Genomic DNA, 14,457 nt, shown 5'->3' with positions numbered 1-14,457 from the left:
GACAGCTCTAGTCCCCGTTCTTCCAGGTACTTTGTCGCTATTGTAGCGGCTCTAAATCATTCTAAGCTGGTCGAGAAAAGAATCATCACAAATTGTTTTCAGTTTGAATTGTTGAAATCTTGTTTTCACACTGTTCACACACAGTTTCATGAAGAGGTTACTCGGCTGCAGAACGCAGGGTACCCGTTCTCTGTAATGTTGGCTGTAGGTATCAGGCTATTAAGGAAGCTCAAACATGAAACGGGACCATTTTCGGAAACGGGCGGGCTTACTGGTTATAGATCTAAGGTGGCAGCAATTTCTTATATGCACAGGCTTTCACATATAATAAAAAAGGTAGCTGGAAGGTACGATGTAAAGGTGGTGTTTTTGACAAAAAAAAAATAAAATCACAAAAGTGTGCGCGTTGGTCAACCAGAAATGTAACAAAGTGAGCAGTGCACATAAGGTGCACATAAGGCGTACTACATGTCCCTACTTCGTCCGGGTCTCATAGTGCACTGTGAGCTATTATGGATCTTCACCAACTAGCCCGGTCAAAAACCTCCTCTGAGTGACCACTTGTCCTCCTTCAAGGCTTTATGTGGCCGGTCCAGGCCGGACGCGTTTCGATCAGGGTGAAATCGAAGAACGCGTGTGTACTTGATTTAGATGGACGTTGAAGAAACACAGGTGGTCAAATTTAACCCAAAGCCCACTTTTTCGGTGGGTCTTACTATCACGTCACGATTTTCATACGTATAAAACACCAGAACCAACTGATGACAACAGGTGCACATTTTAAAACAAAATTGACGAGAAAACTAGACAGGAAACTTTTCGGCGTTAAAAAAAGGCACCAGAAAGTTCTCTCAAAGAATGAAAACCGTTGTTATGTATGCTGAAGAAAAACCGTTAGTGCCAATAATTTTTTATTGCAATCAAGACGTCCTGGACCCACGTGCTAAGGGCTGGTTGTCGCTTTAATCAGCAACCAGAGGAGCGAAAGTTGTGCTTGTCGGCTCAGCAGTCATCGTTATGGCCGTGAAGTTTATCTTCGGTGCCTTTGTTACCTTACGTAGCTTCACACACCTTCCATGCTGACACACGCCTCTCAAAATAAGCAGCCTCTGCAAAGAGAAGGAGTGAAAGATCACCGAGTAGAATCGGTGTACTGCGGTTATAACTTATTCCCAAAGCTAAGGCTGCAACCGTACTGCACTTGATTTCCCGCGAATTAGTCAGTTGGCTTATCTTAATTTTGTTGTTTCAAATTTACTTTGAAGGATGAAGCATGCTGTGCACACCGGTGTTTTTCAGAGCAAAGTTTTTACACTCGACTGCTTTACATGCAGACCGGCCCAGAAGCGCACCATCGCTTTGCGTGTACGCTTTAAAAAGTGTTGCTTCGAATAGATAACCTTACCGAAGAGATGTCTGTATCTCCAGTGTTAGATAAGAAACTTGAGCGCCATGGTAATTTTCGTCGGGAATTCTTACAATACTTCTGAGCTAAACATAATAATTTGGTTAGTACGACGAACATTTCACTCAAAGTATGCATAGTATGAACCTGTGGTGGGTAGTGAAGTTTAGCCGATTTTTTCAGCGCGTGCTCGTCTATATAGGAAGAACCGTGACCACGACGTGACCCTCCGACAAGCTGAGACACTGAGGATCTTCCCTTGTAAAAGTGTCTTACGATCAGTGCCAGACGATGAGAGTTTCACAGAACACTGCATTCCGTTGGGTTCTGTTAATAGTAGCATGGCTTGCTAAGGAGACCTTGAGCACTGAGGCTAATTGTCTCAATGTTATGCGGCAATGAATGAATAGGAAGACGATACAGATATGCTCTCGATTCTGCACAAACCGAAAATTCACTACACGTTCAGCGTGCTCGTACATCTACTACGCTTCGACGCAGTCTGCATGCCTCACGTCTCGCTTAAGGTCGATCCAAATGAGTCGTGAAACGTAGGGCAAAAAGCGCTCAAATTGCCAGTGACATCGGCAAAGAAGTAATGGGTGCTGCAATTGAAAAGCAACTAGGTGGCGAGGGAATGAACGCTAGTAGCGAAAAATCCATTTTTACTAAAGGATGCTTTATGTATTTATGCTTTACTAAAGACATTTACTTACCGAACAATAATCCAGGTTGAATGGGCACAAAAATTATGATAGTGTTTATTCGTTACGAAAAATCAGGGCATAACCACGGAGTGAATGACCATAAGTGGGAAGAAGCGTCCATCCGTTTGTCCATGTATCCATCGATCCATGCATCCGGACGGACGGACGAACAGAGGACAGAGGCACGGAAGCATGGACGGAGGGACAGCTGGAAGCACGGATGGAAGCATAGACGGGCGCACGGTTGTACGGACGCATGCAGGGATGGACACACGGACGGACAGATGCTTCACCCCACTCATCATCATTCATTCTGTGAATATGCTGTGAAAACCACTAAAGCCATCTAGTTAATTATTTCCAAACACCTATATACACAACGCCATCTATTTATTGACTCATAAACTAGAGGTGGCTACGTACTACTACTGCTACTACTACTACTACTACTACTACTACTACTACTACTACTACTACTACTACTACTACTACTACTACTACTACTACTACTACTACAGCGAAGGGAACGACCCACGGCCTAAGAAACTTCGCCTCTAAAGCCTTCGCCTGGCCGCCCTCTGACGAGAAGCGCATGCCCTTACTATTCAGTGCAACCATTGCGGAGCATGGAAAGGCGCACTCGTGAAGTTGGTTTGCACAACACGCCCTGTCACGTGTTTTGGTGTTGCGCACTTGCATGCGTTTTTGGAATTATTGCGATGAGAATTTAATTTTACGGGTGAAGCTCCTTGAGCCGTGTGTCGTGCGTCCGCGATGCATGTAGTAGTAGTAGTCGTCGTGGTAGTAGTAGTAGTAGTAGTAACGCGTCGTAGTAGTAGGTAGCCACCTGCACGGCCGGACTAGAGGAGCGGCATGCGCGCACTCATTTGAATTGAGGAGGAAATCCGTGCTCGTTAATCATAAAGAAATAGATAGTTGTTTTTGTTTCAATAACTTGCAGATAGGAGTGTCAAGTTAACCCCCGATAAAATTTGCCTTGAAGCCTTGAATTTCATGCTCACTAAAAAAAAAAAAAAACTAGTTTCAGAAGGACGCACTTTAAGCACTATTTGACCAAAAAGGGTGGCGACGTTAAACTTGCTGATCGTAACCTCATTGGTTTTAGCAAGGTTTAGCGAGGGTTGGCCAAAGTGCCACGAACAAGCGGCAGTGAAATGTGGAAACAAGACGGGAAGCGTAGGCCGTAAGAAAGTGCGCGCGTGCTGCTCCTCTAGTCCGGCCGTGCCTCCTCTCGTTTAGTCTTTGGAATGTCTTTTGGATGGCAATACTTTTATAAGGTGAATATATGAGGAAAAGATGCGAGATTGCGGTACTTGAAGTGTTCACTAGATGGACGAATGGATGGACAGACGCACGGACGGAGAGACAGACAGATGCATGGACGGACGGATGCACGAACAGACGCATGGACGGACGGAGGCAAGAACGAACGGACTGATGGCAGCCCAAACGGACTGACGGATGCTTCGCCCCACTGATCATGATGCACTTCGTGGGTATGCTGTAATTTTTTATTTTTATTTTTGTTATTTTTTGCAATGCGCGGAGTTGTTAGGTGTTTAAGTTTTATCGTTGGGGAACATGTTGGCTACTGCGACGATGTGGATAACGTGCAACGCCGAGCGCTTGCCTCCGTACCCGCGGAAACGCTGCACTGTGGAAGACTGCAATAGCAACACGAGTACGTCTGACGACCCGTGTCTTCTAGATAAGAAACTGGGGCAGCGGTTCGGAATACTGTGCTCGCTTCATTTTCATGTATCAGTATCCAGGCGGCCTGGTTTAATTCTTGAACACGTAGCGCTGACTATACTGTCTCTTATCATTGAGCAGATCGCTAAATTATGTCGCTCTACAATTAGTAGGCCTGTATACTTGACACGTAACGGGACTATATCAAAGCAAAAGGGAAAAAAAGACAAAGGGCCCGTGATAACTATTTCGAGAATTAATTTCACGATAGTGTCAACAAAATTACATTGCTTGTTTACCAGATATTGCTTCACATCCACTTTATTTTTTTTGTTTGTAAAATCCGAATTGTTTTCTCCGCACAGATATGGCTGGCTCTATGAGAAGCCGATGAGCGGCCATTTTCTGAAGGTACGGGCTTCTATCGAAGCTTCGCTACCAGTTGCATTTAGCTTGTTTCGTGTTGCTCCAAAAGAACGATGTCGTTAAATTTTAGCGTCTGCTCTAACTTGAACGCATGAATTTGCACCAAATTATCACATAGTGCCAACGTAACCAACGTCGTGTTCGTTAGTCTGGCTGCTTGCTCACCCATGACCGCTAGCAAACCATTACAGATACCCATTTGCTTGATTGCAAAACCAGCGATTTTAGCATATCCGGTAAATATGCTGAATACCTTCGAACATCTTTACATCTTGGCAAAATAAACCTGCGGAAACCTTCGAAGAGCCGTGGTTGTGTTCACTGCAGAGGGGCGACTCCTTTGCGAATCGATCGTCACAGTACTTTGGCAAATTTAGCTCTGTACCGAAACCAAGACTGGATTACCTGGTGAAATGCAACTATTGAAACACGTCCGAAGCCTTCATACACTAGTGTAAAATTTCACAATATGTTAATGCCCATATTTAAGGTGCTTACCCGGCACGGAGTTCCGTCAGCAACTTGTTGTTCTTGATACTTCGGCACGAACAACACCCAACTGACTCTGCAGTACCTCACACACGGCTTGAAAGGAATGTACTGAAAAGAGATGAAAGAAGCGACTGCTGTGTACTGTGAATTTCTAAATAAGCTGCTGCATCCTACTACTATAAGATATCCGAGAAAGAGAGATAGGTTTTTTTTCAGAAAAGCAGTGAGGTCGGCCTGAGCTAGCCTGCTACACTGCAACTATTGATGGGGACAGAGGAGGGAACATATAGTCTATCTATCTATCTATCTATCTATCTATCTATCTATCTATCTATCTATCTATCTATCTATCTATCTATCTATCTATCTATCTATCTATCTATCTATCTATCTATCTATCTATCTATCTATCTATCTATCTATCTATCTATCTATCTATCTATCTATCTATCTATCTATCTATCTATCTATCTATCTATCTATCTATCTCTCTGTCTATCTATCTATCTATCTATCTATCTATCTATCTATCTATCTATCTATCTATCTATCTATCTATCTATCTATCTATCTATCTATCTATCTATCTATCTGTCTGTCTGTCTGTCTGTCTGTCTGTCTGTCTGTCTGTCTGTCTGTCTGTCTGTCTGTCTGTCTATCTATCTATCTATCTATCTATCTATCTATCTATCTATCTATCTATCTATCTATCTATCTATCTATCTATCTATCTATCTATCTATCTATCTATCTGTCTGTCTGTCTGTCTGTCTGTCTGTCTGTCTGTCTGTCTGTCTGTCTGTCTGTCTGTCTGTCTGTCTGTCTGTCTGTCTGTCTGTCTGTCTGTCTGAAAATTTGTATGGTAGGGTAAGATGCTGGTCATCACAATAATATTGTGAACACCCGTCGCGTACGTCGCCAAGCCTTTTCCACCAGATGTGTGGCACAAACCCGGTCTCTCTGGTGTCTTCTCTGGACCAAAATAAAGTTGTCATCATAATCATCATCATGATCATAATCGTGGGCGGGTATGTGCCACTGTATGCGGGTGTGTGCCACAAGTGATTCATATCTACTTAGGAACGATGAGAACAGACATGGGTTATTTTACCGTGTGAGCTTAAAAACTCTTAAAAACGAAGCTTATGGGTCCCTTAATTTTTTTCATGGCAGCATCGAGGCCTGGCGTGGCTCTGTGGTCGAATACTTCATTGCCACGTGGAATGCTTGTGTTTTACTTCTGCTGAGGCCCTGATATCTATTCTTTACACTCGTCGAGTTAATCATGCCGATGTCAACTCTCTCGCGTTAAAATGACCAGTGTGTGTTCTCGCCATTCCGGGGTGGACATAAACTTTCAATCCCCTGTGGCGCATACCCGCCCGTGGTATTAGGGTATGTGGCGCACATGTCTTGCGGAAAGGGTTTGATGGCGTACACGACGGGATTGTCACATTAATAATGTCATGACCGGCCAGCCATATTCCTCAAACTATCTTACCATTTCATACTAATTGTGGTTCACCCCATGCTAAGGGAGTAATCACGAGAACCCCCAGGTGTATCTGCTAAATATATAAATTGCTACGTATAGGTAGAGGCTGAAAGCACCTGCTTTATGCAAAGAAAGACTTCGCATTAAGAAACAATCTTTCAGAGCCGGAAGTTGCTTTCCATTTCCTCCGGAATCGGAGCGTTGGAACCTTTCTACATGACGAAACAAGCGTCAAAAATTACACACACTCAGAAAGGACGCATACGTGCGCTTTCTACACCTCACGTAGTTTAGCAGGGTGTCCGTGGTACCGTCCCACCTCGGACCAAGCGACAATGCCATGGGATGACGTCAGCATATCACTTACCGTTACGTGTTGTCACAGCTACGTCACAATGACGTCATGCTAAGGTCATAGAACTCGATGACCTGTGACGTCACTATGACGTCATCAGGAGAGGATAGTTTTTTTGTACCACTAGTGTCGAAACTGCCACTGACGATCACCTTTGGAGTTTGACGAGGCATTTGAGGCTTTCACCGCTCGACTCAGTTTGTTTAGCAGTTGTGCGAATTCGTCAATTTAGATATATAAAGATGCGTGGAATGTGTCAACATCGGCTTAAACTACGTCTTACGGTGCTTGGGAGGACTCAAAGTGCCGAAGTTAGGGTCTTTCCAATTTGAAAGCGCACTTCGACGCGAAGGTGCTGCGGGTACACTGGTGGAACGAGGGTTGCACACCTTCGGTGGCACGTTGATAGTGTTATGGGATATAAGGACTTTTTATTTTTATTTCTTTTTGTATGAAACTGTTGTTTATCTTGATAGCTGAACCTTATTACTTTGGGGTTTCATGACTTCTGGGATCAGAAGCTGTGCAGGCAAGGGATCACTTTTGTATTTTAGGTGTTTCAATAACGAAAATTGACTCGGAAGTTAGCACCTGCGTGTGTCGCATTATTTTGTCTGTGGGCTTTGAAGTTTGCGCTACAGCGGCTTCATTTGGGTAATTCAATCTGTGCTTGTTGACAACCTGCTTCAAGCGCCTTTCATATGCTCCCTGATGGAAAGTCGATGAAACCGGCCGTAGTGTATTTGTGCATTGTTGCGGTGAATGTAACGTTGCGTCTCTTCCCGACCGCACTCGTAGGGTAAGCCTCGTGCAAATTTCTTTCCACGGCGTCAAGGGAGAGCTTACGGGATGGAGGATGAGGTCGAGAGCGTTGGCAACGGAACGCAACATAACAGATGAGTATCGACAACTAGGAACAAACAAACGAAGAAACAAACATTAAAGTCAGTTCTAAGCTGGTGCAAACTGAGTGAATAGAGGAGCTAAAAAGCAAGTGCCACCGCTGGCGAACACATATTGAGTTTCTTGTTGACATTCTTCTTCCTTTTTGTTCATTTTATTTTTTTAGCATTTATACACCTTCTTTTTTGTTTCCTTCCACTTTCTATTTTTAATATTGTCATTATGTATTTCCCTCTCTCTATTTTCTGCCATTGACCCGGACATCCCTCCTCCTCACTAGCCCTTCTCGTTCCCACCCCTTGTGGTGGTATACTGTATATGATCACAACCTTCTTTCCCTCCTCCTTCACATAGCATTAGTCCTCCTTGCCTTCACCTCCACCTATCATCTCCTTGGTAAACTATATACATGCTTTGCACTCCACTCTCCTCCTTTCCTTTCTTGCTATAGGCATGACTGTGCTGAGTTAGGAACTACTCGGCACTCTCTATAGTCTATACTATACAAGCAATAGAAAGGAAACCTATCGGTGTAACGCTAAGAATCAAGAAGAGAGAAAATTGTATCAGAGAACAAACGGGAGTTACGGATAAGAAAAAAAATGGTAATGGGCACATAGCGGTAATTAACAATCACAGACTGCATTTCAAGAGAATGCACACGCACGAGGGGGCAACAGAAAGTTAGTTGAGCAGATGAGGAAGCTTGCGGGTTTAAAGTGACAGCAGCAAGCATAGGACCGAGTTGAGTGGCGGAACATTGGAGAGGCCGCAGCAGCACAGGGCCGAGCTGACAAGCGAAACGTAGTAGAGGTCTTTGTCCTACAGTGGGCGTAGTCAGGCTGATGATGATGATACTATACAAGACTCTGTCGTGCTCTACCCTTTCCCATCGTCGTTTTTTCTCTTCGCTCTCGTATTCCTCCACCTAACGCTCACTTCTCTTTCCCTTGCTCTTGCCATGCTATACGGTACATGACTGTGCTATGCTAGGAGCTGCTTGGCACGTACATGCTTTCAGTGGTGCATACCCGTCAGTTTTTGCGTCCTTCGCCGGAACTACGTCAAGAATAAACAGTTGAAAACAGAAAAAGAAAGAAACATGAATCGTGAATTCAATGTAAATAACAAAAGCAAAGGACAGAGGCTATAAATGTTTTGAAAGTGTGACAAAAAAGAAAACGGCAGATCTCCTAAATAAACCGCGTTCCGTTATTCCAGGCCTAAGCTAACTGGCTGAGGGCAAATTCACACCGAAGCGAAAATTCACAACAGTTTCACAGCTGGATGAGCCATGTGTGAGACACGCACTGCCGACACAGAAAGCCGGGTCGATCTGATGATAATGATGATGATGATGATGATGATGATGATGGTGGTGGTGGTGGTGGTGGTGGTGGTGGTGGTGGTGGTGGGTGTGTTTATTACGACTCACCAGTTCGCCTTTGCACTCGGCACCATTTTTCATTCTCACTTTTTCTCTGGCGTAGACGACCGCTGAAAAAGTAGGCACACAATGTATGATTTTAGGAGGAGGAGGAAAAGAAGAACAGAGAGGTTAGCCAGTTTTCAGATCGACTGAGGTCAAACTCTACGCCAGGGAAAGGGGTAAGGGGAAGAAAAGATAATAAAAGAGCGAAGTTAAAATAAAAGGAGAAGTATAAATAATCTTCTCATGAAAAGCATCCTGGTAAAAAAACAGCCCATATTTTTGCTTCAGGTATTCTGAATCTGGAAGATGGCGAATTGCGTTCGCCATCTGAATTGCAATGTTTTTCACACTGTGAAGATTGTATGTTGAAGAAAATATATAACCGCAGCATGTCGTTGCGAAATGATTGACAAATGAAGCATGAGAAGCGAGGAAGCAGTCTAATAAAAAACCGAAGCCGTCGGGGTCGAGCAGTACGGTAATTCAGCTTCAGCGAAAAAGGAAAATATTATGTTCACGCATACTTACTTGTGGCGCGAAATATAAACCTTGGAAGGGAAGAGAAAAAAAAATCGACGCTTCGCGTTCTGTCTTTTCTGTTCCGTTTTCGATATGTGAATTTCGCTCCGGACATAATTGCGTGCATAAAACTTGAGCGAGAACTTGCTCGAAAAGTCTTTTTTTTTTCGTCGAATTTCGTCTTGGTATAAATTACATGCAATGCATTAAGCAGCATCGCGGATTTAAAGTTAAAGTTGTATTTTAGTTTGCATGAGAATAACTAACCTAGATGAAGCAAGTCAGTTAACAGGCTGCATGAATCGAGAAGATAACACGTTTTATCGTTATTTCTGCCGATGAACGAGTCTGAAATAAAAATAATTTCGCGCCATTTCATGGTACGCCTTGGTTGATGTTCGAACCCACAATTTGGTGATGTCATCTTTGTTTTTTTAAGTGTGAATACACTTTATAAGCGACCCCAAACCATCGACCGCCGTCGGCGGCGTCCGCAGTCTTCTTTCTATCTTTAAAAGAAAGAGGACTTGGCGGGCCGCAGCGCGACGCTCTACCGAATAAGCCACGGACGCGACGCTTATATCGGTGTCAGTAACGCGCCTTATACCCCCTCCCCCTTCGCTCGCTCCTCCGCTCTCCTCGCTCGCTGCAGCTGCGCGCGCACCCCTCTCTCTCGCGCGCCCGCCTTCTCTCTCAGTCTCCCATCGAGAGCGGGTCGTGAGGGGGAGTAAAGTTAAAATCCGTTGGCATTCGCTAGTGAGTTAACGTAAACTCCCCCGTGTGATCAAATTGCGATTCCCAGGAACCATTACACCATAAAGGCACCATAGTGTGATTAATAAATATAATAGTGCGAATTAATAAATACCCCTCATAGCATCACCCCAAGTATTCGCACTTAACCATGTTCACCCTCGGGGAAATGCTTGGGAGCTTTAGTAATCATCATTGTCCCCGGCTGTCGAAGCCCGACGCTCACTGGTAAACAGTTGCACTGTTTGAACGGAAAGAAGTTGTAAACATGACGCGTTCCTTCACGGTGGCTTTGTTTGCTTTTGTACCTCTACCGTGGTTATTGCTCACACCAGCAGCTCAACCGCTGGGCACGAAAAGCGGCGTCACACTGACACTCCCCCGTTTTAATTCACATATATACCCGATTAAGGGGCTGGAGGGGTAGCCGCCGTGGTAGCTCAGTGGTAAAGCATCGAATGCGTTATTCCAAGGTCGCAGGTTCGGTTCCTGCTCACGGCAGGTTATCTCTTCACCCACTTTTCTTTCTTTACATTTACATTACAAATTTCGGTCTAATAACTTCCCCTATACTTTCCTTGGCATTATTGTCTCCTGTTATACATCATTATTATTGTGTAAAACACGGAAAAACGAACCCTTATATATATATATATATATATATATATATATATATATATATATATATATATATATATATATATATATATATATATATATATATATATATATATATATATATATATATATATATATACACGTTTTCTCGGTCGGAATTTCTCGCTTGGAGCACCTGCTTGGCTGATTTCACCAGCACAGTGTAAGTTTTGTACTTCGCCATCTCCACGATGACTCGCTGTTGTTGGCGTACCCGTGCTGCAGCCATTGTGTAGCGAAAAAAATTGCTAACCGATTCTGTAGGGAGCATGATACCACTGAATCATTGAATACAGTGTCCTCATAATTAGGCCTCTTGCTTTCACGTTTTGGGGTGTCCTTAAAAAGGACGAAATAAGACCCATTAAAATATTCTATTTTCTTCTTTTAACACGAGAAAAGAAAAAGAGATTTGCATCTAGTATTATTCTTCCTCTCCCTTTTGTGCGAGCCGTATAAGCTGAGACAGCGAAATACGATATGTGGGACAAATAATGATCTCATGAAAACATAGAGCCACCTGGATCGTCCTGCTCGTTTTGCTGTTTTCATTAGAACGTGTACGCACGCTGTACAAGTGTTGCGTCCATGGAGAAGTGGACTCTGACTAGTCTTCGTCACCTACACATTGTTTATGACTTGAGGAATTAAACGCCCTTGCTATATTTCACCGAAAATCTGCCGAGGCAGGCTTTTTTCCATACACTGCCTGTGCTGTACCTGTATTGCGTAAAGGATCGATTAGATCGACTCCATTTAACTGGGTGTCGTTTTGTAATCTGGTTTGGACGTATAATGAGCACCGTTCAACCGACTATCGTATTGGCAATAAAGAAACAAAAGAACATAATCATAGCACTATTTTTACCAATGTATGTCCGCAGTAAGCCACTTCATCACTTTGGAGAACCGTATATAGTTTTTTTTTTGCAAAATATGAGCAAGAAGGAAAACAACGGGTAATAGCTCTACGCATTGTTTCGTAAGGCTATATTCAGCACGATAGTTCTTCAACTGGATAAAGTTGTTTTATTTTATCTATATCGAAAGAACTTCGCCTTCAAAAACATTCACACTTGTAGTTTTCCGACCTCCCGAAGGGTTCCTGGATCAAGTCCTTGTGATGTCATTGTCTGAAAGTGAGCTCTCCCTTCTAGACCTCAAGAAAGCTAAATGCTCAACTTCTAATTAAAAAAAAAACTAGGTGTGTTACTGGGCATTCGCCCCGGGTGGTTAGGGAGGCCAGTATACGTAGCGATTCTTCCTATTGCACTCACAAAATTAAACACACTGCTGCGCAGCCTGGAGTAAAAATCGACTCTTATTGGGACTATAATACTATGGCCAATACGAAACACAACATAAAGCTGTTCTCTTCAGTGGAGGGATACTTCAAACGTCACCATATTGTGCTCTACCAATTAAGATGTCACTGTAGGCAGATATAATCACGCCTTATACGTACAATGAATGATTACCTGAATTCATGTATTGAGACATATTCACAGGACTATTCGTGTCACCGAAGCCTTAAATTAGGAATCGAAACGGGAGAATCGTTCCGAAACCTACCCATGAAAGCATGGTGTAGATGGATTCCTTTCCATCAACTGGCTACTCATCTTGCCTGAAAGGGAGCCCGATAATATTTGGTGTATGGTCATGCATGTCTGTGTGTGCGCATGTTTATGCATACATGCGAGATTTACAAAGTTCGGGGAGGGAGAAAGAATTCACCCCCTCGCCCTTCTTCCTATGGGTGCGCTATGATGCCAACGCTATATGTGTCCTGTTAACGTGGACCTTAGAGTAAGCCGGCAGCTTTCTCTCTCTCTCTCTCTCTATCTCTCTCTCGCACACACACACACTCAGACAAAAGCAAAAAGATGCCATCGCCACCTATAATCGAACCTGAGTACTTGCGCACCGGGGCAGAGCTCTAAATTAGGTGCTGACTCATATCGACGAACGCATCATGATGCACAGAGTTGCCCACCAACAACTCGCCGCCGCAATTCGAAAATGCAGCAGCACCACCGCAGTAGCAATGAAAGGTTAGTAAGAAACGGAACGCTGTGAGTTTCCTTGTGACGAGATATCATACAAAATCTTTTTCTTGCCTTGCGTTTTTCAAGGGGTTAATTTGTAAAAAAAAAAAAACAGCAGCTTGCAAGGGCACGTGATTTAGTGAAAACTTGTCTCGGCGTACAGGTAAACATTTGTACGCAAGGTGGCTCATATTTTGACTTCACCAAACCCCATTGACTCATTCAAAAGATGGTCTTTTTTTAAAGGCATTTCTCGTTTCCTCAGACACCCGCGTGCACGAGAAGTGCTGACGAGAATGATAACCTGAATTGACATTATTTTTTTTTTATTATTGTATAGTGGAGAAAATGAGAAACTCGTACTTACCCAGAAGGCAGGAAAGGAGTAGCAGTTTAACCCAGGGAAATGATTCTTGCATCGTGTGGCTAACCAAATTCGGGAGAGAGATCCTTGGACGTATAAGCAGTTAGTTTTCTTTTGTTCAACTTCGACACCTCGTCGGCTAGGCCTAGCTGTGAGACCTTAGCGACTTAATCCGCCGATCGTGCAGGCCGCTGCTGTCCAAGAAACAGGCACACCTTCGGATGGCCATTGTTTCGTGCGTAGAACTGCAGTGGCTAGACTTGCCACACGTTGACCGTTAGATATATAGCTTATTGTGCTTTGTTTGAAAGCGCGAAGTATACCTGATTTTATTTTTATTTTATTTATTTATTTTACAGTTTCTAGTCCTGCAACGCGATCTTTTGTGCATTCTGCTACACCCCGCATATGAAATACCTACGACCTCTAAGCGCTGACCACCTAAAACAAGTGCGCAAAAAATGAGTGTGAGAACAATCATACAATATGTGCATATCACACCATCTGCGAAAGAAATAGTAGTATCACAGACAAAAAAAAAGAAAAAAAATTTACTGCAATGCCCGTTTTTTGTAAACGATATACCTAGAAAAGTTATGAATAATGAAACGTTCTGAGTTGGCTAAGAGACAGTAGGATTGGGCGTGTTGGTATAACATGATTAAGAGTGCTTACCAGCGCAAACGACAGAGCAGGAAGGGACAGGAAAAGAGCGCTCTTTCTCGTCTCTTCTCCTGTCCTCTCCTGCCCTGTCGTTTGAGCTGGTAAGCACTCTTTATCTCGAGTTGGCCAATTTGCTCACGTATGATACCGGTAAGGTGAAGATGTCGACAGAGCACGCTTTTAAAAAATTCCTGTGACGCGCTTACTTTTTAATAGTGTGTGAGAAGGCTGTCTAACAGTGTTCGTGCAGACAATCAATTAGCTTTTGCAATTCTGACTCGCTTTCAGTAAAGCCTATGAGATTCTCCGAGGTGCATTTTTTCACATGAGCTTATTATATAGCTCTGGATGTCAAACTGAGAGTCGGTGAACTCATTGCGTTAAATAGTTACTTCGTTTTTCTATCATTTTCTACGTGTCCTAATCTTTCAACTACCATAAGAAAAAAAAACAATGCGTACTGAAAGAAAAACTATTTTTTTTATTTTAATACCAACAATGCGTTACAACGCAGATGTGGGCTGG

General features: G+C 43.3%; 1 protein-coding gene across 1 annotated transcript; it reads right to left on the bottom strand.

Moving 5' to 3' along the window:
• Window positions 1-894: 894 nt before the first annotated feature.
• On the bottom strand, window positions 895-13,584 carry LOC119160049 (uncharacterized). The gene is made up of 4 exons (XM_037412795.2): window positions 13,273-13,584; window positions 8,932-8,993; window positions 4,750-4,851; window positions 895-1,109 (listed from the first exon to the last, which is right to left on the bottom strand). The coding sequence occupies exons 1-4, from the start codon at window positions 13,322-13,324 to the stop codon at window positions 963-965; spliced, it is 363 nt and encodes a 120-aa protein (XP_037268692.2). The 5' UTR covers window positions 13,325-13,584; the 3' UTR covers window positions 895-962.
• Between the last annotated feature and the right edge of the window lie 873 nt (window positions 13,585-14,457).

This window comes from Rhipicephalus microplus, chromosome 3 (assembly GCF_043290135.1).
Source record: "Rhipicephalus microplus isolate Deutch F79 chromosome 3, USDA_Rmic, whole genome shotgun sequence".
Lineage (NCBI taxonomy): Eukaryota > Metazoa > Arthropoda > Arachnida > Ixodida > Ixodidae > Rhipicephalus > Rhipicephalus microplus.
This window is presented reverse-complemented; position numbering and strand designations above follow the sequence as displayed.

Bases quoted from the DNA above. Each gene is read 5' to 3' on its own strand.
- LOC119160049 (XM_037412795.2), bottom strand. From the start codon at position 13,324: ATGCAAGAATCATTTCCCTGGGTTAAACTGCTACTCCTTTCCTGCCTT. The intron at 8,994-13,272 runs GTAAGTACGAGT...CTACTTTTTCAG, and splicing joins ACTCCTTTCCTGCCTTCTGG to CGGTCGTCTACGCCAGAGAA. The intron at 1,110-4,749 runs GTAAGCACCTTA...TTCTCTTTGCAG, and splicing joins CTGACGGAACTCCGTGCCGG to AGGCTGCTTATTTTGAGAGG.